Genomic DNA, 24724 nt, shown 5'->3' with positions numbered 1-24724 from the left:
CAGGCTGGGCACAGTGGCTCTGGCTGGGTGTGGTGGCTCACACCTGTAATCCCAGCACTTTGAGGTCAGGAGTTCGAGATCAGCCTGGCCAATACGATGAAACCCTGTCTCTACTAAAAATACAAAAATTAGGTGGGTGTGATAGTGGGCGCCTATAATCCCAGCTACTTTGGAGGCTGAGGCAGGAGAATTGCTTGAACCTGGGAGGCAGATGTTGCAGTGAGCCGAGATTGCACCATTGCACTCCAGCCTGGGTGACAAGAGCTAAACTCTGTCTCAAAAAAATAAAAATAAATAAAATAAGGTTAAACACATTTCAAGTAAGAGCTGGGGTCTATCTCAGATCCTGATGTCAGGGCTGGGAGTTTCCTATGCTATCCAGAGGGACTCTAACATCTTTCTATCATAGATTGAGAAAAACGGTAGCCTGGACACAGTGGCTCATGCCTCTAATCCCAGTACTTTGGGAGGCCGAGGTGGGTGTATCACTTGAGGTCAGGAGTTCAAGACTAGACTGACCGACATGGTGAAATCCTGTCTCTACTAAAAATACAAAAAGTTAGCCGGGTGTGGTGCATGCCTGTAGTCCCAGCTACTTGGGAGGCTGAGGCAGAAGTGCTTGAACCTGGGAGGCAGAGGTTGCAGTGAGCTCAGATCGTGCCACTGCACTCCAGCCTGGGCAATAAGCAAGACTCCATCCCCCCCCCAAAAAATAGAGAAAAACCCAGTTTTATTTTGGGGGAGTCATCAGGGCTACAGCATCTAATATTAGGGACAGTTGAAGCAGGAGGCTGGATTTAAAACATGACCTCCGGGAGGCAGGGCCTTGCCTCTTCCCACAGGGTAGGGCCTATAGTCCTGCACTCATTTGCATACAAGACAATCCAGCCAATTGGAGCCCAGGTTGTGAGCCGTGGTCTGGGATTGGCCCATCCTGAGGTTCCATCCCAGGGCATCAATCCCGCGGCTGGTCCTCAGAGGTTTGTCTCCCGCTGGTCTTGACCACCATCATATCCGCTGCAGGCAGTCCAGGAGCCCACCCCCTCCAGCTCCTTCTGCCCCAGGAAAAACAGACGGTCCTCATTGGTGGGCAGGAAGCCAGGGGGCTTCTTGGTTCCAGGGGGCAGTTCTTCAGGACCCTGGGGAAAGTGGGGAAGAGAGACCCCATCAGAGACCCTGTCTCTGCCCTGTTCCGTGTCAGCTCATCTCCCAGATGGGGCCACTGATGACCTGGCGGGCTGGGACCTGCACAGAATTGCACGATTGCTCCTTGTCCGGTGCACCGGCCAGTCTTGTCCCCTCTGCCTCCAAAATTTCCAGGAGTTTCTCTTCCCCACTCATATGTCACCTACAGCCCAGACCATCAGCGCTTTCTCAGATGCCTGCTATAGTTCCTCCCTCCTCTCTCTGCTTCTCTGCCCGTTCACCTTCAGGAAAATAAATATTATATTTCTGGCCAGACACGGTGGCTCACCCCTGTAATCCTAGCATTTTGGGAGGCCAAGGTAGGCAGATCACTTGAACCCAGGAGTTTAAGACCAGCCTGACCAATATGGCGAAACCCCATCTCTACCAAAAATGCAAAAATTAACCAGACATGGTGGTGCATGCCCGTAATCCCAGCTACTCAGGAAGTTGAAAGATGGGAGAAATTCTTAGGCCATGGAGGTCAGGGGCTGCAGTGAGCCATGATCATGACACTATACTCCAGCCTGGGCAATAGAGTGAGACCCTATCTAAAAAAAAAAGACAACAAAAAAAGAAAAATAATAAAGAACAACAACAGAAAAAAAAAAAAGAAAAGAGAGAAAAAGAGAAAGAAAGAAAAGAAAAGGAGGAGGGGAGGGGAGGGGGAAAGATAAATACTTCCCCAGGGGAGGGGGAAGGGAGGGGTCGGGAGGGGAGGGGAGGGAGGAGGGTAGAGAAGGAAAGGGAGGGAAGGGAGGGGAGGGGAGGTGGAGAAGGCAGGGAAGGGGAAGGGAGGGGAGGGGAGGGGAGGAGAGGAGGAGAAAAGATACTTCTCCAGGACAGGTATAGGGAGCTTTAAAGCCCTTCAGCCAAACCCCTCCCCTCCCCAGTCCCCTTTTCAGTCAGGCCTGCTCCTGTCTGTGGCAGGTTCCTTCTCCAAACTCAGGATCAGTCAATGTCACCTCTCCCAAGAGGCCACCCCTGACTTCCCTAGCTAAAGTTGCTCCCCATCTCAGCATCCAGTTTCATTGTCCTTTAAATGCTCATCATGCTGAGACCCTACATGTTTCTTCTTTTTTTTCTTTAAATCACTCCTGCTGTGCCACCTACATGTTTCTCTTTAGTTTTCTGTTTTCTCCTTCCTTCCTTCCTTCCTTCCTTCCTTCCTTCCTTCCTTCCTTCCTTCCTTCCTTCGTTCCCTCCCTCCCTCCCTCCCTCCCTCTCTCCTTTTTGACAAAATCTCACTCTGTCACCCAGGCTGGAATGCGGTGGTACCATCCCAGCTCACTACAACCTCTGCCTCCTGGGTTCAAGTGTTCAATTCTCCTGCCTCAGCCTTCCGAGTAGCTGAGATTACAGGCACATGCAACCACACCCAGCTAATTTTTGTATTTTTAGTAGAGACAGGGCTTTGCCAAGTTAGGCTGGTCTCGAACTTGTGGCCTCAAGCGATCTGCCCACCTTGACCTCCCAAAGTGCTGGGATTACAGGCATGAGCCACCATGCCCAGTCTGATGGCATCTGGTTTTATTAGCTTTTGAATGCTTATCACATGCTAGGATCCTACATATGCCAGGCACGGTGGCTCACGCCTGTAATCCAGCACTTTGGGAGATCGAGGCAGGTGGATCACTTGTCAAGTTCAAGACAAGCCTGGCCAAGATGGTGAAACCCCATCTCTACTAAAAATACAATAATTAGCTGGGCGTGGTGGCAGATGCCTATAATCCCAGCTACTCAGGAGGCTGAGGCAGGAGAATTGCTTGAACCCGGGAGGCAGAGGTTGCAGTGAGCCAAGGTTGCGCCATTGCACTCCAGCCTGGGTGATAGAGTGAGATTCTGTCTCAAAAAAAAAAAAAAAAAACTAACATGAAGAGAAATGCCAGATGTAGGTAATGGGGGATGGAGGCAGCACACCACATTGCCATGTGTGTACCTAAGCAACAATCCTGCATGATCTGCACATGTACCCCAGAACCTAAAGTGCAATTTAAAAAGAAAAAAAAAACCTTAAGATCCTACATGTTTCTCTTTTTAGTTTTCACCTGCCCCTGCTAGATGAGGGTGGGGTGGGGGGCTCAGAGCCCAGCCCAGAGCAGGACTGGGTACACAGCAGGTGCTCAATAAATGAGAGAATGGAACAGGGAATCCAAAAGAGGGGGAAGTCCTGGGATCAGGTCCCCCAGGGACAGCCTTTTCCAAACTCTGGGAATTCACAGAGCAACCACGCAGCTTTAGCCAAAATCGGTCGACCATCTGTTGTGTTTCTTATGTAAGCTATTTCCCCCAAGTTGACTCACTTTTGAATTAAGTGATTTTATTTTAAGAAGAGACTTTACATCAGTACCCTAACGGCAAACCAGTTTCACCTGCCAAAGACTGGAAGTCACTGTAAAAACAGATAACCACAAAAAGGAATAGTATCAAACTTCGTTCAGTCCTTATGAAGTGAGATAATAAAAGCTCGAAGATGAGGCCGGGTACAGCGGATAATGCCTGTCATCCGGCACTTTGGGAGTCCAAGGCGGGTGGATCATTTGAGGTCAGGAGTTCGAGACCATCCTGGGCAAACTGGCGAAACCCCGTCTGTACTAAAAATACAAAAATTAGCTGAGTGTGGTAGCACACACCTGTAGTACCAGCTACTCAGGAGGCTGAGGCAGGAGAATTGGTTGAACCCATGAGGTGGAGGTTGCAGTGAGCCGAGATTGTGCCACTGCACTCTAGCCTGGGCAACAGAGCGAGACTCTGTCTCAAAAAACTAACAAAAAGGAATAGTATTAAGCTCTGTTCAGTCCTTGTGAAGGGAGATAATAAAAACTGTTGAAGATGAATCAGCTCCCCGCTGGGTGCAGTGACTCACACCTGTAATCCTAGCACTTTGGGAGGCCAAGGTGGGTGGATCACCTGAGGTCATGTGTTTGAGACTAGCCTAGCCAACATGGTGAAACCCCATCTCTACTAAAAATACAAAAAATAGCCGGGCATGGTGGCAAGTGCCTATAATCCCAGCTACTTGGGAGGTCGAGGCAGGAGAATTGCTTGAACTCAGGAGGTAGGAGTTGCAGTGAGCTGAGATCATGCCACTGCACTCCAGCCTGGGTGACAGAGTGAGACTCTGTCTCAAAAAAAAAAAAGAAAAGAAAAAAAGATGAATCAGCTCCCAACAGAGTCTTTAGACTAGAGAGAATGAGAGATAAAGAGACACCACATCCCTCCCTTGAGCTATGGTGATGCCCCAAAGCCACTTGGCTGCCTCTAGCTCTGGGAACCCAGCCTAAGACTGACCTTGACCAAGTTGTCATCCAGGGTGGCCACTTCTTCCCTGGGGGCCACTGATGCTGTCTGCTGTGCGAGGTCCCACCATAACAATCCTGGGGCCAGGGCACTACGCTTGGTGGGGCCTGAGAGGCAGGGAGAAATGGAGAAATCCAGGCATTGAATGAAGGGGTGAGGGGGGTTAGAGACCAGACCCTGAGAAGGAAAAAGGAGATCCCTGGACTATGAAGTCTAATAGGCTCCAGTCCCACTGAGGGACCCTGGCAAGCCTCTGAGCCTCAATTTCCTCATCTACACAGTGAAGTTGTAATGAAACATCAGTGAGGCCAGGCACAGTGGCTCACGCCTATAATCGCACATTGGGAGTTGCCCAGTAGTTGGAGACCAGTCTAGGCAACATAGCGAGACCCCATCTCTACAAAATATATATATATTTTTAAATCCTGCCTCAGGTTTATTTGTACAAATAGCACAGGAGGACCCCAGCCCCATGCAGATGGCAGCCCCAGGGGAGTTACACCAGTCCTTCTGTCCTCACATTGGCAGACAAAGATATCTATTCTGAAGCCTTTGTAGGGGCCTGGGCACCTTTGAGAGCCTGAGCTGGAACTGAAACTGGAGCTGAAGCCTGGGCCTTGGTTTGATCCTTGGCCTTGGCCTTGACCTTGACCTTTGGCCGGCAGAGCCTGAGCCCCTTGGCAATGTGTGCACGCTTCCCAAGCTTGGGGTGGGCAAGGTAGGCAAGTCGATTGAGCTTGCGGCTGACACCCTTTGGGATCTTGGGCTTAACCTCCTTGGGCTTTACGAGGGCCTTGATGGCCTCATCACGTGCACTCATGGCCTTAGCATTGTTGGCCTGCATCTTCTTTAGGCCCTTGTTGTGCTTCTTGGCAAAGCGCATGTTCCTCAGGAACTTGGGGTCCACCCCCTTAAGAGACTCGTATCTTTGTGATCGGGGTTTCTTGATACCATTTCTGTGCCATTTTCGGGACTGGTTGTGTGTGGTGTGGTTCTTGGACTTGGCCATGTCTGCACCCAAGCCGCGGTTCCCGAAGCTCCTAGGACCGGAAGAGCTCTACAAAATATTTTTAAAAATTAGCCAGGCATAGTGGCACAGCTCACATAGTCTCAGCTACTTGGGAGGCTGAGGCAGGAGGATCGTTTGAGCCCAAGAGATTGAGGCTACAGTGAGCCGTCATTGTGCACTCCAGGCTGGTGACAGACACCCTGTTTCAAAAACAAAACAAAGCAAACAAGAACAGTGGAGGTTGGGCATGGCGGCTCACATCTGTAAACCCAGCACTTTTGAAGGCCAATGTAGGGGATCACTTGAGGTCAGGAGTTCGAGACCAGCCTGGCCAACATGATGAAACTCCATTTCTACTAAAAGTACAAAAATTAGCCAGGTGTGTTGGTGGGCGCCTGTAACCCCAGCTACTTGGGAGACTGAGGCAGGAGAATCGCTTGAACTCGGGAGGCGGAGTTTGCGTGAGCCAAGATCGCGCCATTGCACTCCAGCCTGGGAGACAAGAGTGAAAATCCATCTCAAAAACAAAACAAAACAAAAGAAAACAACAAAGACATTAATGGATGGCAGGGAGGGTCCAGCCTGACAGCATTCCTTTCACTGCTGTATTCCCAGTGCCTAAAATAACACCCAGCACAGAGGAAGACTCGAAAAAGTCCTGATGAATGTGAAGTCTGAGACTCAAGAAGTGTGAGCAGGTACTGCTATCACTGCTGATTTCCCCCTCTTTGTCTCCTTCTACTTTTCTGCGGAATTTAGAATTCCCTAACAAGTGTGGAGTCACCGGCAGCCTTAGGAGAAGATATTTCAGCACCAGGGATAGCGCCGCCCGCCTCAGCCCACATCCTCTGCTGAGGACTTAGTCTTGTGGGAGATAGGAGTCGGAGGCGATGCCTCAAGTTTCTGCCTCTGCAAAACAGGGCAAGCTCTGACAGGTGGAGGGTTGTCAAGAAAGTGACATAGCTTTAAAGGATGTAAATGTGAGCCTGGCATATTGGCACGCGCCTGTAGTCTCAGCTACTCAGGAGGATGAGGTGGGAGGATTGCTTTCAGCTCAGGAGTTGAAGGTTGCAGCGAGCCATGGTCGTGCCACTGCACTCCCGCCTGGGTAACAGACGGGAGTTACCCGTCTGTTTTTCTTTTTTTGTTTGTTTTTGTTTTGATATGGAGTCTCACTCTGTCGCCCAGGGTGGAATGCAGTGACCCAATTTCGTCTCACTGAAACCTCCACCTCCCAGGGTCAAGCAATTCTCTTACCTCAGCCTCCCAAGTAGCTTGGATTACAGGGGCCAGCCACCACACCCAGCTAATTTTTTTGTAATTTTAGTAGAGACAGGGTTTCACCATATTGGCCAGGCTGGTCTCGAACTCCTGACCTTAGGTGATCCACCTGCCTCGGCCTCCCAAAGTGCTGAGATTATAGGCATGAGCCACCATGCCCAGCCGACTCCATCTCTTAAAAGAAAAAAAAAAATACACACACACACACACATATATAGTTATAATACATACATATATAATTTCTTTTATGTATATATTCATAATTTTTATAGATATTTATAATTTCTTTTATGTATGGATATCTACATCAAAGAAAAGTGTATATATATATATATATATATATATATATATATATATACACACAGACACATTCTTTTTTTTTCCTTTTTAAAAAAATAGGGTGCAGCCCAGGTGTGGCGGCTCACGTCTCTAACCTCAGAACTTTGGGAGGCCGAGATGAGCAGATCACTCGAGCCAGGAGTTGGACACACATGGCGAAACTCCATCTCTTCTAAAAATTCAAAATTAGCTGGGCGTGGTGGTGCACACTTGTAATCCCAGCTACTCAGAAGGCTGAGACATGAGAGTCGCTTGAACTCGGAAGGTGGAGGTTGTGATGAGTCAAGATTGTGCCATTGCACTCCAGCCTGGGCAACAAGAGCAAAACTCCATCTAAAACATAATAGTAACATGCAAATGTGTACAGCACGCAGTGGTAGCTCGGCCAATGGGAGCATCCCTCTCCCTCTCTGCTGGGTGGAGCCTTGAGGCAGAGAGATGAATGGGGTGACTTCTAAGCCCACAGGCTCTGTCTGCTTACCTGTCAGGCAGCTGATGAGGGCTCCGCATAGCACGGTGGTCAGTGTGCCCAGGGCGCCATAATAGAGATAGGAGATGGCATAGAAGCTGTCAGCTAAGGCGGGTCGGCTGGCGTCCATTCCTGAGCTGGGGGTCAGGGGAGACAGAGTTGAACTTCCTCCTTTCTCCCTGTCTGCACTCAAGGGCTGTTCCCACCTCACTCCCTACTTCCTTCCCCCAGTTACCACGGCCTAGCACACACCTCCATTGCTGTCTGCCCAGACCTGTGCAGTAGCCAATGATCCTTCCCTCCAGGTATCCCATCCCCACCCCAGACGTCATCCTCCACACACAGCCAGAGGGCACATTACTAAAATGTAACTCAGATCACCTCCTGCTGCCCATCACCCTCTGTGGCTCCCTGTCACCCTCAAAATCAAACCAAATTAAACTCTCAGAAGAAGACATAGGTGGGAATCTTCATGACTGCAATTGTTTCTTAGATATGATGGAAAACAAAAGCCCACCAAGAAAAAAATAAATAAGTTGGACTTCATCAAAAATTAAAAATTTCTGGCTGGGTGCTGTGGCTCATGCCTGTAATCCCAACACTTTGGGAGGTCAAGGCAGGTGGATCACCTGAGGTCAGGAGTTTGAAACCAGTCTGGCCAACATGGTGAAAACCCATCTCTACTAAAAATACAAAAATTAGCTTGGCATGGTGGTGCATGCCTATAATCCCAGCTACTCAGGAGGCTGAAGTGGGAGAAGCCCTTAAACCTGGGAGGTGGCGGTTGCAGTGAACTGAGATCACATCACTGCCCTCTAGCCTGGGCGACAGAGTGAGACTCCATCACACACACACACACTTAAAAAATTTCTGTGCATCAAAGATCAAAGGATTCTATCGAGAGAATGAGGACAACCTACAGAGTGGGAGAAAATATCACATGCATCTGTCAGGGGCTTGTACCCAGAATATATAAAGATATAAAAATATATACGGCCAGGCGCAGTGGCTCATGCCTGTAATCCCCGCACTTTGGGAGGCCAAGGCGGGTGGATCACCAGGTCAAGAGATCAAGACCATCCTGGTCAACATGGTGAAACCCCGTCTCTACTAAAAATACAAAAAAAAAAAAAAATTATCTGGGCATGGTGGTGCGTGCCTGTAGTCCCAGCTACTCAGGAGGCTGAGGCAGGAAAATTGCTTGAACCCAGGAGGCGGAGGTTGCAGTGAACCGAGATTGCGCCATTGCACTCCAGCCTGGGTAACAAGAGCGAACCTCTGTCTCAAAAAAAAAAAAAAAAAAAAAAAATATATATATATATATATATATACACATACATATATATAAATTATAACTCAACAGTAAAGAGACAAATCATTCAATTCAAAATTGGGCAAATGGCTTTTTTTTTTTTTTTTAATTTGAGGCAGTGTCTTGCTGTTGCCCAGGATGGAGTGCAGTGGTGGCATCACGCCTCACTGTAGCCTCAGCCTCCCAGGCTCAAGCGATCCTCCTGCCTCAGCCTCCTGAGTAGCTGAGACTACAGGTGTGCACCACCACACTCAGCTACATTCTTCATTTTTATTTTTGTAGAGATGGGGTCTTTCTATGTTGCCCAGGCTGGATGGGCAAAGGGTTTAAATAGACATTTATCCAAAGAAGATACACGAATGGCCAATACACACATGAAAAGATACTCAACATCCTCACACATCAGGGAAATGCAAATCATTTGTGACAGCACGGTGGTATCACTTCACACCCACTAGGATGGAGAATAAGGAGTATTGGCGAGGACGTGGAGAAGTTAGAATCCTCATAAGTTGCTGGTGGGAATATAAAATGATGTCACCACTGTGGAAAACAGTCTGGTAGTTCCTCAAAAAGTTAAACATAGGCCACGCAGAGTGGCTCGGGCCTGTAATCCCAGCATTTTGGGAGGCCGAGGCATGTGGATCACCTGAGGTCAGGGGTGTGAGAACAGCCTGGCAAACATGGTGAAACCCCTTCTCTACTAAAAATACAAAAATTAGCTGGATGTGGTGGTGTGCGCCTGTAATCTCAGATGCTTGGGAGGCTGAGGCAGGAGAATTGCTTGAACCCAGGAGGCAGAGGTTGCCTGGCCTAAATGCCACTTTAAAATGGCTGATTTTTTCTCAATAAAAAATAGAATCAAACCTAATTCTGGGCCTCCCTCAAGCTGGGAGGATTGCTTGAGCCTGAGAGGTTGAAGCTGCAGTGAGCTGCGACTGCACCACTGCACTCCAGCTTGGATAACAGAGGAGACTGTCTCAGGAAAACAAAACAAAAAAGTATTAACTTCCAGCCGGGCGCGGTGGCTCACGCCTGTAATCCAGCACTTTGGGAGGCTGAGGTGGGCGGATCACCTGAGGTCGGGAGTTCGAGACCAGCCTGACCCACATGGAGAAACCCCGTCTCTACTAAAAACAGAAAATTAGCTGGGCGTGGTGGCACATGACTGTAATCCCGGCTACTCGGGAGGCTGAGGAAGGAGAATCGCTTGAACCTGGGAGGTGGAGGTTGCAGTGAGCCGAGATCTCGCCATCACACTCCAGCCTGGGCAACAAGAGCAAAACTCCGTCTCAAAAAAGTACTAACTTCCTCTGGCTGCACCATGTCTCCTACCCATCTCTCCTCCCATTAAATGCACCCTAACCTCAGTGTAGCTGGACTGGGACTAAACTGAATGTGGCCTCGGGGCCTTTGCACCTGCGGTTCCCTCCACCGGGAATGCATTCTACTAATCAGGCATCTTATGCGGAGCGCAGGGCATTTAAGTTTCCCTTTAAGATCACACCATCCCAGGCTCGCGTCCCCTCCTACCAAGTCGACTCACCTGGGGGCCCTGCTAGAGTCGTTAGCAGGGAGGCGAGACGGGTCCAGGAGGCCAGAGGCGTTGGCTGAGAGCGCCACGCAGCGGGCAGCCGACGACGGCAGGACCCTCATGGTCTGCTCGCTAGGTGGGTACAGGGTGGCGCCCAGGGCCACCCACAGCGACAGCGTCAAGCCTGCGGCCAGTCCCGAGAGGACGCCCTGGGGGCGGAGCCGGCGTCAGGGGAAGGGCGGGGCCTGTCCGCCCACGCCCCTCCCCGCCCCTAGCACCGCCCCCACTCACCCGGGTGTTACAGGCGGGCAGGAACATTCCCAAGATGAAGGCTCCGAGGAGGGGGCCGCTGATGACTCCCATGACCGTGAAGGAGCCCTGGGAGAGTAGGTGGGAGTGGGGCTGAGGGCGGAGCCCTCCCACTCCTCCGGGCCTCAGTTTACCCGCTGGGAAAGCGAGACCTCAACTCCACTGTGGGTCCCAAGGACTCTTCTGTGTCTCAGTTTCCCTAAAGGGGAGAGAACCTCCGCCCCCATTCCTGCCTCTCTCCCCTGGAGTGGAGGCAAGGATACTGATTCTTTCTTGGGGGTGGCAGTCCCACCCCTAAGCCAGGAAGTCCTTTCCTCTTCTTCTTCTTCTTCTTTTTTTTTTAATTGAGACAGTCTTCCTCTGCTTGCTGCCCAGGCTGGAGTGCAGTGGCACGATCTCGGCTCACTGCAACGTCTGTAGGGAGGCCCTTTCTGCCTCCAGCCTGCCACCCCCCACCTCCCAATTCCCCTAGCCCAAGCCAGTGGGCTGCAGAAGAGTCACCTGATAGCCTCTGGAATCAAACAACTTAGTTCTTAATCTCAGCGACTTGGAAGGCTGAGGCAGGAGGTCACTTGAGGCCAGGAGTTCAAGACCAGCCTAGGCACAAAGCGAGACCCTGTCTCTAAAAAAAAGTTTTAGCCAGGCCAGGCGCGGTGGCTCACACCTGTAATTCCAGCACTTTGAGAGGCAGAGGCAGGCAGATCACTCAAGGTCAGGATTTCGAGACCAAACTGGCCAACATGGAGAAATCTAATAATACAAAAATATTAGCCAGGCATGGTGGCGTGCACCTGTAATCCCAGCTACTCTGGAGGATGAAGCAGGACTGCTTAAACCCAGGAAGTGGAGGTTGCAGTGAGCTGAGATCATGCCACTGTACTCTAGCCTGGGCAACAGAGCAACACTGTCTCAAAAGAAAAAAAAGAATAAAAAAGAGCTGGGCATGGTGGCTCATGCCTGTAATCCCAGCACTTTGGGAGGCTGAGGCAGGTGGATCAGGAGATCAAGAGATTGAGACCATCCTGGCCAACATGGTGAAACCCCATCTCAACTAAAAGTACCAAAATTAGTCAGGCGTGCTGGCTCTCGCCTGTAGTCCCAGATACTTAGGCGGCTGAGACAGGAGAATTGCTTGAACTCAGGAGGTGGAGGTTGCAGTGAGCTGAGATGTGCCACTGCACTCCAGCCTGGTAACAGAGCAAGACTCCATCTCGAAAAACAAAAAAAATAGCTAGGCATGGTGGCACACATCTGTAACCCCAGCTACTTGGGAGGTTGAGGTGGAAGGATGGCTTGAACCCAGGAGTTGGAGGCTGCAGTGAGCTGTGATTGGGCCTCTACACTCCAGCCTGGAACAACACAGTGAGACCCCATCTCAAAAAAAAAAAAAAAAAAAAAAAGAAGTTCTGCCACTGACACATGTGACCTCTCTGAGCCTCAGTTCAATGGGAAAGATGTCCCACCTCTTAGGGAGACCAGGGCAGGGGGCAGGTGGAGTCTCACCTGGAGGACGCCACCCCCAAGCAGCGAGGACAGAGCCGCCACAGTGAGACAGGCCGAGCCGTAGATGAGTGCTGTAGCAGACGGGGCGGCACGGTCAACGGGGAGAGACTGCCCTGGCCTCCCACCCCGGTCTCCCTGAAACTCACAGAGCCCCTTGGAGATAATGACGAGTTTCCTGGGCGCCAGGCTCCGCTGCCGCGGTTTGATGAGATCTTCTACAGTGACTGCAGCCATGGCATTGATGCTGGTGGATGCTGTGCTGTGTGGGGAAGGCGGCAGGGGGTCCTCAGGCCACATGGAGAGACCATCCACACCATCTGGCCTGTCAGACCCCACCCAGCCTGAGAGCAGAGGTGTGGGTAACCCAGTCCTGCCAAGGTGAAGGAGATATCCATCCCTCCCCTCCCCGAAGACCTGAGGTATCCCCACTGGAGCAAGGACACCTGTGACCAAGGGCAGGCAGGACAGTCAGGTTCCTGGTTCCAGAGGGACTGCAGTCACAGGTGGGAGGTTCACAAAAGGGACAGTAAGGGTGGGTGACCAGAAGTCCCCAAAGATTGGTAAACACTTGAGTGTATGGCCTGGGAGGGCAGGAACAGGGGGCTGCTTGGTCATGGCTGTGCCCCAGGGTTTAGAACAACAAAACCTGGGTCGGGTGTGGTGGCTCATGCCTGCAATCCCAGCACTTTGGGAGGCCAAGGTGGGCAGATCACCTGTGGTCACGAGTCCGAGACCAGCCTGGCCAACATGGTGAAACCCCATCTCTACTAAAAATATAAAAATTAGCCAGGTGTGGTGGCAGGTGCCTGTAATCCCAGGTACTTGGGAGGCTGAGGCAGGAGAATTGCTTGAAGCTGGGAGGTAGAGGTTGCAGTGAGCCGAGATCGTGCCACTGCACTCCAGCCTGGGAGACAGAGCAAGACTCCGTTTGAAAAACAAAAAAAACGAACTGGCCAGGTGCAGTGGCTCACGCCTATAATCCAACCACTTTGGGAGGCTGAGGTGGGTGGACCACCTGAGGTCAGGAGTTTGAGATCAGACTGACCAGCATGGAGAAACCCCGTCTCTACTAAAAATGCAAAATACAAAACTAGGTGGCGTGTGCCTGTACTCCCAGCTACTTGGGAGGCTGAAGCAGGAAAACCACTTGAACCCGGGAGGTGGAGGTTGTGGTGAGCCAAGATCATGTCACTGCACTCCAGCCTGGGCAACAAGAGCAAAACTCTGTCTCAAAACAAACAAACAAACAAAAAACAGTACCTGCTGTATAGTAGATGCTATAGTAGAGGGAGGAAGGAAACAAGGAAGAGCGGAGAGTCGGGAGTCAGGTGTGGCCCTCACAAGCGATAAGAAGGTAAACATCCTGCGGCTGGGTCCCTGTGCCCAGGGTGTGCTCTTTGCCAGCACCTACCTGAGCTGTCTGCTAGAGACCAAGCAGGGACTGGGAATGATGGCCAGGTCCAGAACATTCCATGCCCCAGGGGGATGGCAAGCGGGGACCAGGAGGCTCCCAGGGGCTTAACTAACACTTGATGAACAAGCAGGGGTGCTCACCTGAGGGTGCCGCTGTAAGCACATGCCAGGAACAGCCCGGGGACTCCAGGCAGGTCCTCGAAGATGTCCAGCACCAGGAGAGGCATGTACTGCGGAGAATTGGGGGTCAGCCTCCCAGACAGCAGCACCCCGAGGCAGGGGCTGCTACCTGTCCTGACTCTGCACATCCCCAGCACCCAGGACAGACAGGACTCACGGTGAGGATTTAATGTGCATTTTTTGTTTTGTTTTGTTTTTTTGAGACGGAGTTTCGCTCTTGTTACCCAGGCTGGAGTGCAATGGAGCGATCTCGGCTCACCGCAACCTCCACCTCCTGGGTTCAGGCAATTCTCCTGCCTCAGCCTCCTGAGTAGCTGGGACTACAGGCACGCGCCACCATGCCCAGCTAATTTTTGTATTTTTAGTAGAGACGGGGTTTCACCTTGTTGACCAGGATGGTCTCGATCTCTTCACCTCGTGATTCACCTGCCTCGGCCTCCCAAAGTGCTGGGATTATAGGCGTGAGCCACCGCGCCAGGCCCAAATTTGGTTTTTGTTTGTAGGTTTTGTTTTGTTTTGAGACAAGGTTTTGCTCTGTTGCCCAGGCTGGAGTGCAGTGGCACAACTGTGGCTCGCTGCAGACTAGAACTCCTGAGCTCAAGTGATCCTCCCGCCTCAGCCCCACCCCCAGTAGCTGAGATCACAGGTGTATGCCACCATGCCTGGCTAATTGTTTAAAAACTTTTGTGTAAAGATAGAGGTTTGGCCAGGCGCGGTGGCTCCTGCCTGTAATCCCAACATTTGGGGAGGTAGAGGTGGGTGGATCACGTGCGCTCAGGAGTTCATGACCAGCCTGGCCAACATGGTGAAACTTCTTCTCTATCAAAAACACAAAAATTAGCTGGGTGTGCTGGTTTGCGCCTGTAGTCTCAGCTACTTGGGAGGCTGAGGCACGAGAATCGCTTGACTCTGCGGGGCAGAGGTTGCAGTGAGCAGAGATAGAGCCACTGCACTCCAGCGAGCACAATACAGCAAGACTCCGTCTCAAAAAAAAAAAAAAAGTGGGCCCTGTGGCTCATGCCTGTAATCCCAGCACTTCTGGAGGCTGAGGTAGGAGTTTGAGACCAGCCTGGCCAACATGGCGAAAACCCATCTCTACTAAAAATATAAAAAAATTATCTGGGCGTGGTAGCACATGCCTGTAATCCCAGCTACTTGGGAGGCTGAAGCAAAAAAATGGCTTAAGCCTGGGAGGCAGAGGTTGCAGCGAGCTGAGGTGGTACCACTGCACTCCAACCTGGGCAACAGAGTAAGACTCTATCTAAAAAAACAATGGTGTAAAGATGGGGTCTCCCTATGCTGCTCAGGCTGTAATGCACTGGTTGATCAACTGCATGAACCTGAGAACTGCCACTGAGCCCCACAATGTACTGAGCCCCTGATCCCAGGGAGGCAGCGATTTGTGTCATCCCCATTTTACTGATGACGACTGTGAGGCAGAGAGCTACCATCCCTGCCTGAAGTTACACATTCCGGCAGTCCTGGGTCTGACCTCCAGGAAGGACTGCGGATGGGATGGTCCCCCGTAACCTCTGCTAACTCTGAACCCCATGGTCAGAACTCTAATTGGGGTGTGACCTAGGCATGCGTCCTGGTGCCGTCCCCCTAACTTGCCCGTTGACTTCAGGCAGTTACTTCCCCCCAAGCCTCGGTTTCCTCATCTGTAAAGTGGGAGCCATGACCACCTTGCCTTTCTCAGAAGAAAGATTAGATGGGGAACTAACTGCTGGTGAAGGGAACAGCATTGTGCACAGAGCGGGAGACGAGAGCTGGCCATCCTTCTTATCACCAACATGATTCCTTCCTGCTGGATCTCAGCTTTTAGCTTTTTTTTTTTTTTGAGATGGAGTCTCTCTCTGTCACCCAGGCTGGAGTGCAGTGGCAGAATCACGGCTCACTGCAACCTTCACCTCCCAGGTTCAAGCGATTCTCCTGCCTCAGCCTCCCGCGTAGCTGGGATTACAGGTGCACGCCACCACACCCAGCTAATATTTTGTATTTTTTTTTTTTTTTAGTAGATACAGGCTGCACTATATTGGCCAGATTGGTCTCAAACTCCTGACCTCACGATCGACCCGCCTCAGCCTCCCAAAGCTCTGGGATTACAGGTGTGAACCACCACACCCAGCTAATTTTTGTATTTTTAGTAGGGACAGGGTTTCACCATGTTGGCCAGGCTGGTCTCAAACTCCTGACCTCATGATCCACCTGCCTCAGCCTCCCAAAGTGCTGGGATTACAGGTGTGAGCCACCGTGCCTGGCCTCCTCTGAGCTCTTTCCTGCCTCTCGGCCTTTGCACGGGCCGTTCCCTCTGCTAGGAATGCTCTTCAACCTTAACCTCACAAGGTGGTTGGGGAGTGCAGAGCTGACCAGGAGGCTGCGTGGGACTCACCTGGTCTGGGGCGGAGATGCGCCCCACAAGGAGGGGGTCGCAGTCGGAGTAGAACACAAACATGACAATGCCACAGCAGGCGGCACTGGACACGATCAGGAACAGGCCCACCTGGTTGATGAGCAGGGCCCTGCGGGGAGAGGCAGCCTCAGGCCTAGGGGACAGCCTCAGGCTGGTGAAGGGACACCGCGTCCCAGAAACCCCCACCCTGCTCCCCAAACACTCACAGTTTGGCCTGCTTCTCTGTGCGGCAAGCCACGTAGCGCTGCACCTGCGCCTGGTTCACACCGTACATGGAGAGCCACACCAACGTGCCACCCACCACAAAAGTCCAGAATGTATAGCGGCTCCTCGGGTCAGGGTTAAAGCTGGGTGGGGACAGGGCAAGTCAGTCATGTGGAGATGTCTCACTGACTCCGCCCTCCCAAGGGCCCCAGGCAGTGCTTCTGGACCTTATTGGGGACTTTTGGAGTGGATTTTGTTGGTCGGGCGTGGTGGCTCATGCCTGTAATCTCAGCACTTTGGGAGGCTGAGGCAGGTGGATCACCTGAGGTCAGGAGTTCAAGACCAGCTTGGCCAACATGGTGAAGCCTCATCTCTACAAAATAGAAAAATGAGGAGCCTGGGCACGGTGGCTCATGCCTGTAATCCCAGCACTTTGGGAGGCTAAGGCAGGTGAATCACAAGGTCAAGAGATCGAGACCATTCTGGTCAACATGGTGAAACCCTGTCTCTACTAAATATATAAAAATTAGCTGAGCTTCGTGGTGTGAGCCTGTAGTCCCAGCTACTTGGGAGGCTGAGGCAGGAAAATTGCTTGAACCCGGGAGGTGGGAGGCTGAGGCAGGAGAATTGCTTGAACCCAGGAGGTGGGAGGCTGAGGCAGGAGAATTGCTTGAACCCAGGAGGTGGGAGGCTGAGGCAGGAGAATTGCTTGAACCAGGAGGTGGGAGGCTGAGGCAGGAAAATTGCTTGAACCCAGGAGGTGGGAGGCTGAGGCAGGAAAATTGCTTGAACCCAGGAGTTGGAGGTTGCAGTGAGTCAAGATGGTGCCATTGCACTCCAGCCTGGGCAACAAGAGCGAAACTCCGTCTCGAACAGAAAAAAAAAAAAAAAAAAAAAAAAAAAGCTGGACATGACGGCAGGTACCTGTAATTCCAGCTATTAGGAGGCTGAGGCGGGAGAATTGCTTGAACCTGGGAGGTGGAGATTGCAGTGAGCCCAGATCACACCATTGCACTCCAGCTTGGGCGACAGAGTGAGACTTCATCTCAAAAAATATATAATAACAAATTAAAAATAAATGGAGTGGGTTTTGAAGTATACACAGGCATTTGTCAGATTGAAAATTCATGTGTTCTTTTGCTGAATCATCTATGTGTGCCCTCCAAAACCATTTTTTCTGTGTCTAGCTGGGAGTTCAGAGCGGCTTCAGCTGCCAATCTGGGCTGAGGGGAGGAGCAGAGAGCAGGCGCCGGGAGAGGCGGGGCCTGGGAGCAGTGAGGGCCTCCTGGAGCAGGAAGCATTGGCTGGCTTCTCTCAGGCACAAACAGAGCCCAGAGCCCAGCCTCATCCTCTTTTTTATTTTTTTGTGGGGTCGGGGGTGGCTGGGACAGGGTCTTGCTCTGTCATCCAGGCTACAGTGCAGTAGTGTGATCTCAGCTCACTGCAGCCTCTGCCTCCTGGGCTCAAGCAATCCTCCAGCCTCAGCCTCCTGAATTGCTGGGACCACAGGCGCACACCATGAGGCCCAGCTAATTTTTGTATTTTTGTAAAGATGGAGTTTCACCATGTTGCCCAGGCTGGTCTCGAACTCCTGAGCTCAAGTGATCCGCCCGCCTCAGCCTCCCAAAGTGCTGGGATGTTGGGCCTGAGAGACTGTGCCTGGCCCAGCCCCATCCTACTGCAGTATCCTCTGAATTTTCACTCACTCCATCAGGTTGATCCGGGAGTGGTTCTGGGCCAGCATGAGCACGTGGCGGGGCCCTCCCACAAGCATGACGCCGCGGGCCAGGACAACCCAGAAGCCACTTAGCATCACCACAACCTGGAACACATCAGTCCAGACAACAGCCTTCATGCCGCCCTGAAGGATGGGAGAGAGAGAGGCAGAGTGGCTGTTAAATGGGGGACCTGGCTGTGGCTAACCCTACCTGGCCTTCAGCGGTGCCTGGGACTGATGCCCTTCTATGTCTCAGTTTCCTCATCTGTAAAGTGGGATTAATAATAATAATACCTTCTCCCTGTGTTGTTGCAAGAATTAAGTACGTTATTTTATTTTTTTTTGAGACGGAGTTTTGTTCTTGTTACCCAGGCTGGAGTGCAATGGCACAATCTCGGCTCACCGCAACCTCCGCCTCCTGGGTTCAGGCAATTCTCCTGCCTCAGCCTCCTGAGTAGCTGGGATTACAGGCGCGCACCACCATGCCCAGCTAATTTTTTGTATTTTTAGTAGAGACGGGGTTTCACCATGTTGATCAGGATGGTCTCGATCTCTTGACTTCGTGATCCACCCGCCTCGGCCTCCCAAAGTGCTGGGATTATAGGTGTGAGCCACCGCGCCCGGCCTGTTATTTTATTTTTAAAGAAAGGGTCTCTCTCTATTGCCCAGGCTGGAGTGCAGTGGTGTGATCTCAGCTCACTGCAGCCTGGAACTCTTAGGCTCAAGTGATCCTCCTGCCTCAGCCTCCGGAGCAGCTGGGCTACAGTGGGTGCCACCATGCCCGACTAATTAAAAAAAATTTTTTTTTGTAGAGATGGTCGGGGGGGGGGGTTTCATGATGTTGCCTAGGCTGGTCTCGAACTCCTGGCCTCAAGTGATCCTCCTACTTTGGCCTCTCAAAGTGCTGGGATTACAGGTATGAGTCACTGTGTTCACTAGAATTAAACAAGTCAATAAATGAAAAAGATTTGGAACCTGATGTGACACAGGCGAGTGTCAGTGATTGCTGCCATTACTATTATTATGATTGATTGATCGATTGATTGATTTAGAGGTGGTGTCTCGCTCTGTCACCCTGGCTGGAGGGCAGTGGCGCAATCTCCGCTCACCGCAACCTATGCCTCCCAGCTTGAAGTGATTTTCCTGCCGCAGACTCCTGAGAAGCTGGGATCACAGGTGCGCGTCACTATGTCTAATTTTTTTATTTTTTGTAGAGACAGGGTTTCACTGTGTTGTCCATGCTGGTCTCCAACTCCTAACCTCAAGTGGTCCGCCTGCCTCTGCTTCCCAAAATGCTGGGATTACATATGTGAGCCACCGCACCCGGCCACCATTACTATTATTATCACTTTGATAAGAATATCACTATCAAGGTCAGACCTGAGTCAGCCAAAGGTATCCCTCCCCGGGAACTCAGCCAGCCCCACGCTGAAGCGGGAGCTCATTTCCTGCTGGTCGGGAAGCCAGAAGAGGTGGAAGCCTGGAGCTGATGGGGCTTGGAGAGGTGGGAGAGAGACCCAGAGGATGAGGTCGGAGTACCTGGATCCAGCCACGCCTGAAGCTGCCATACCTCTAGATTCTCAGCAATAAAATCTTTCAGATCACTTTTCATTATAAAGATGAGGACAGTGGGACAGCTGGGACAGAAGCTTCCTCGGGAGAAAGGGGCAAGCCCAGAGTCACCCCGCAAGAGACCCAGTGGGCCTGATCCCCCATATGGAGTGGGTTCCCCGGGGGACCACTCACCACAGCTGTGTAGAAAGTGCAGATAATTCCGGTGGACAGGAGCGACGCCCAGATGTCCAGCCCGGTCACTATGCAAAAGAGTCCCCCGTTAGGCCTCTGGGCGGGGCACAAACGGTCCCCAGCGTCTCAGGCCCTCCTCTCCCTCCCTTTCTCCTCCCAGACACCCTCCCCTGATCTCCCAGAGTCACACCTTGGTTCAGGATGAGGGCCGGTGCGTAGATGACGATGCCAGTGTACAGCATCTGTAGACAGTGTGGGACAGGTGAGCAAGGGGCGCGTCTAGGGACAGTTGGGCATGGGGAGGGGAGGAGGAAGGGTGGGCCCAGCATATGGGCGTGGCAGATAGGCCGGGTCCTGCAGAGTGGAGGCGGGGTCAGGCCGGGTGTGGTATGGGAGGGGACTAGTGGGGCGGGACCAGAACTGAAGTGTGGGCGGGGAATGGGCGGGGGCACGCGGTTGGGGTGGGGTCTTGAATGGTTGAGGCGGGGCTAGTGAAGGCTGACGCTCCTGGGCCCCCCACGCGGAGGGCGGGGCCGAGGCCGCTCACCGTGGCTACAATATACTGCACAGTCCCGCAGAGCCGTACCGCGCGGCTGAAGCGCAGCTCCAGGTACTGCAAGGAGGGACTCGAGGTCACCTAGACAGGCCCTACCCGGGGGCCGAGGCCTCTGGGGTCCGTCGCCCGCTCTCTAGGTGGTCCCCTCCCTCCGGAGGCCAACCGCGCTCGCGGGATTCTCGCACGCGGGGGCCCCGCCGCAAGGACACATCTGTGCACATGTGCCATCCCATGCCTGTGCTTACGCCGTGGACCTGGAGGACCGGTCCATGCGTGTGCACCAGCCCTCCCACTTGCGACTGGCGGGTGCGGGCTCCCGGAGCGGCCACTGCTCCTCGGACACCGACGTAGCCAGCAAGCGCACAGTGTAGACAGTGCCCGGGGCCAAAGGTGTTGGCCGCCTATGATTTACTGGTTACGATTTTTTTTTTTTTTCCTTTGAGACAAGAGTTTCGCGCTGTCGCCCAGGCTGGAGTGCAGTGGCGCGATCTCGGCTCACTGCAACCTCCCGGGTTCAAGCAATTCTCCTGCCTCTGCCTCCCAAGTAGCTGGGATTACAGGTGCCCGCCACCACGCCCGGCTAATTTTTGTATTTTTAGTAGAGACCGGGTTTCATCACGTTGGCCAGGCTGGTCTCGAACCCCTGACTTCAAGTGATCCGTTCACCTGGGCCTCCCGAAGTGCTGAGATGACAGCGCCTGGCCGGTTCACGATTTTAATCGCTTTACCCTCTCCCCTGGAGGGAGGTGCTGTGATTCGCCCGGTTGGACAACTGAGGAGCCTGAACAGGAGGCACGCCCCTTGCCCAAGATAGAAGAAAGCGGTGAAGCCGGATTTCGAACCCTGGAGCCGTCAGCAGTCCCTTCTAGCGCGCACACATGGGTCTGCATGCCGGGGAAGGCGGGGGGCAGGTGTGTGACTGTCCACACTTGAGTACACACCTGGTCCAGCCGGGTCCGGCCCGCGCACTTCCACCGAAGGACCAGGACACCAGGCCCTCTCTTCCTCCTTCCTGCCCCTCGCCCGGGGCCTGCGGCCTCTTCTCAGAACCCTCCCCACGTGACTGCCTAGGGGCCCCTTCCGTTAAAGCACCGAAGTGCCATCCGCGTCCTCCTGTACAGCGGCTCAAAGCCCCAGGGCCTCCCCCACACCGGGTCCCGGCACTACCAGTGGGGCGGGTCCTGCCCCCAGGCCTCTGTCCCGTACCTCGTAGGTGCTGGTGAGGCCCAGGCGATAGAAGACGGGCATGAAGAACAGGGCAGTGAGAACCGAGTTGAGAAGCTGACCCAGGCACATCCAGAGGAACTTGAGGCCATAGCGGTAGGCCTCGGACGGCACGCCCAGCACCTGTACGGCCGACATGAAGCTGGCGGAGAGCGACAGGCCCACGGGCAGGGCCGCCAGGCGCCGGCCCCCGGTGAAGAAGTCCTCAGCGCTGCGCTGCCCGCCCCGCGCCAGCCCGACCCACAGCCCGATGCCAGTGGACACCAGGAGCATGAGGGCAAACACCCCGTAGTCCCAGGCTCCGAAGGTGGGCCGTTCCCCGGGTTCCACGGCCTCCATGAGGGCGGGTTCGGAGACCAAGCGCGTTCTCGGCAGCCCTGAGTGCTCCAGCTGGAGATGCCGGCAGGGGCCAAGGACGGGGCGGGCGGGTGGGAGGGTGCTGAGCCGCCTGTACCCCCTCCGTCTGGGGTGAGAAGCTGCGAGAGCGGCTGGGACTCCCTGGGTTAGGAATCTCTGGGTTGTCGCTGTCTTTGTCGGCCTCCTCTGTCCCCTCTCTCTGTCTCTGCGTCTGCCCGTGCTGTCTGTCCCGCCACCTCGCCTCTCACTCGGGGTCCCGTTGTGCCATGCAGCCGGCTGTCTGTCCCTCTCCCTGGGCGCAGTGCTCAGCGCCGACAGCTGGAGGTCGCCTTGGAGCTTAAGGGAGCAGCTCGTGATTGTAGGTTGCAGATTTATTGGGCTCCCGGGTCACGGCGACTCCGCCTCCAGACCTAGGGGCGGGCAGGACCCGCACCCTTTCCACTCTGGACTGGGATAGACAGGCTGGGACAGGCTACTTGGGTGGCTGTAGGGGGTGGTGGCGGGGAGGCCTCCCAAATGTTCCCCCATCCCCATGCACCCACTTATCCCCATGCGCCGTGATCACGGCTGTCACAGGTGGGGAAATTGAGGCTCAGAGAGGGCGTGTCACTTCCCCAAGGCCGCACGGCCTGCTTCAGCACTCAAAGCCGCGGTGTGCTTGAATACCTTGAGCTATGGGGAGCTCACTTTCATGCAAGACTGGGGTTCACTTTTAGGATTTCAAGGGACCCATAAAGAAAACTTACCTGGCCTTAATCGTTTGAGCCGGGCGGCGGAGGATGCCGTGAGCCGAGATGGTGCCACTGCACTACAGCCTGGGCGACAGAGCAAGACTCCGTCTCAAAAATAAAAAACAAAAAAAAACTTACCAGGCCTTACCACCCCCGAACTGGCATGTTCTCTAGAACCTTAGGGGGTGGGCATCACTGAACCCCACTCTTGGGCTAAGCTGGGTAGGAGACATTCAGAGCCCAAGTCCCGAGTGGGTACATACTTGGGGAAGTCTTTCTCTTCCCTGGGCCTCAGTTTCCCCATCTGTAAACAGGGATAAAATTGTCCCTGCCTCAGAGGAATAAATGGGACCTGGTAACACAAGCCTGGTACATAAGTGCCTCATTCATTTGTTCCTTTATTTATCTCCACTTCATTCATTCATTGACTGTTGGCCCTGTGCCAGGCATACGTGGATCATGGAGGTGGTGGGAGCTTTCAAGGCTGTGAACCCGAATAAGCGGAGACCATGACCATTAGGGAGGTCAGGTCTGGCTTGTCCCTATCACATAGATGAGGAAACCAAGGTTGCCGGTAGGGGATAGTCCATTGCTGGGAGTCAGGCTACCATGGGGACCAAGGAGCTGTCATCTCAGGGCCCTTCTCTGAAGAACCCAGGGGGACTTTGACCTCTGGAGGTTCTGGTCTCTGGGGTTCAAGTCTCAGCTCGGTCTCCAACTTTCTGGGCGACCACGCATCTCAAACTTGGTTCCCTTCTCCGTAAGCTGGCGGAATCTGATTTTCTAGGGGTTGAATGAAACAGGGTTAGAGGCCCAGCATGGTGGCTCACGCCTGAAATCCCAGCACTTTGGGAGGCTGAAGTGGGAGGATCCTTTGAGTCCCGGGGTTCAAGACTACCCTGGGCAACACAGTGAGACCTTGTCTGTGAAAATACAAAAATTAGCCAGGAGTGGTAGCGCGTGCCTGTAATCCCAGCTAAGCAGGAGGCTGAGGCGGGAGGATCGCTTGAGGGTGGTAGGTCAAGCCTGCAATGAGCTGTGGTGGAGAACTGCACTGCCCTCCAGCCTGGGCAGCACTGCAAGACCCTGTCTCAAAAAGCAAGCAAGCAAGAAAGCAAAGCGCGTTCGAGTCCTTCTCGCCAGCCTCTTCTGCCCCCTAGTGGCCTCCTCTGGGCCGCTCCAGCTGGGTGCAGCGTTTCTCCACGCGTCCCCACATAACCCCCGACAGTCCTCTTGCTCCCTCTCCGCTGTGCAAGGTGGGCCTGTCCCTCCCCCTGGGGCTGTGACATTGCGGCGGCTACACGGGCACCTGCTGCCTGCTGGCGAGTACCTCCTGCCCTCGCCAGGAGAGTGGGTTGAGCACCCAGTTCTTCCTCCGTCCAGCCTGGTCAGCCATCCTCCCGGAAAACCGCTTGGAAAAGGGGGGATCGGCCCGGCGCGGTGGCTCGCGCCTGTAACCCCAACACTTTGGGAGGCCGAGACGGACGGATCTCTTGAGGTCCGTTCAAGACCAGTCCTGCCAACATAGTGAAACGGCGTCTCTACTACAAATACAAAAATTAGCTGGGCGTGGTGGGGGGCGCCTGTAATCCCAGCTACTCGGGAGGCTGAGGTGGGAGAATCGCTTGAACCCAGGAGGCGGAGGTTGCAGTGAGCAGAGATCGCGCCATTGCACTCCAGCCTGGGCGACAGAGCGATACTCGGAGACTCCATCTCAAAAAAAAAAACAAAGTCCAGGCGCGGCGGCTCACGCCTGTAATCCCAGCACTTTGGGAGGCCGAGGCGGGTGGATCACGAGGTCAAGAGATCGAGACCATCCTGGTCAACATGGTGAAACCCTGTCTCTACTAAAAATACAAAAAATTAGCTGGGCATGGTGGCGCGTGCCTGTAGTCCCAGCTACTCAGGAGGCTGAGGCAGGAGAATTGCATGAACCCAGGAG

At 53.3% G+C, this 24724-nt stretch overlaps 1 protein-coding gene across 6 annotated transcripts; it reads right to left on the bottom strand.

Moving 5' to 3' along the window:
* Positions 1-713: 713 nt before the first annotated feature.
* On the bottom strand, positions 714-22398 carry SLC5A5 (solute carrier family 5 member 5). 6 transcript variants are annotated; one of them, XM_035287069.3, is made up of 15 exons: positions 21677-22398; positions 20462-20527; positions 20105-20156; positions 19915-19982; positions 18158-18312; positions 16454-16594; positions 16227-16356; positions 13796-13884; positions 12388-12500; positions 12242-12312; positions 10721-10807; positions 10442-10638; positions 7596-7720; positions 4477-4592; positions 714-1139 (listed from the first exon to the last, which is right to left on the bottom strand). In XM_035287069.3, the coding sequence occupies exons 1-15, from the start codon at positions 22031-22033 to the stop codon at positions 975-977; spliced, it is 1932 nt and encodes a 643-aa protein (XP_035142960.3). In that variant the 5' UTR covers positions 22034-22398; the 3' UTR covers positions 714-974. The 6 variants fall into 6 exon arrangements, with proteins under 6 accessions (XP_035142960.3, XP_054106379.2, XP_078217916.1 ...); XM_054250404.2 differs by having other exon boundaries at positions 12242-12500; XM_078361790.1 differs by lacking the exon at positions 20462-20527.
* Between the last annotated feature and the right edge of the window lie 2326 nt (positions 22399-24724).

The sequence above is a fragment of the Callithrix jacchus genome, chromosome 22, assembly GCF_049354715.1.
Source record: "Callithrix jacchus isolate 240 chromosome 22, calJac240_pri, whole genome shotgun sequence".
NCBI classification, from domain to species: domain Eukaryota; kingdom Metazoa; phylum Chordata; class Mammalia; order Primates; family Cebidae; genus Callithrix; species Callithrix jacchus.
Note: the sequence above shows the minus strand (reverse complement) of the source record. Positions and strands in the feature narration are given on the sequence as shown.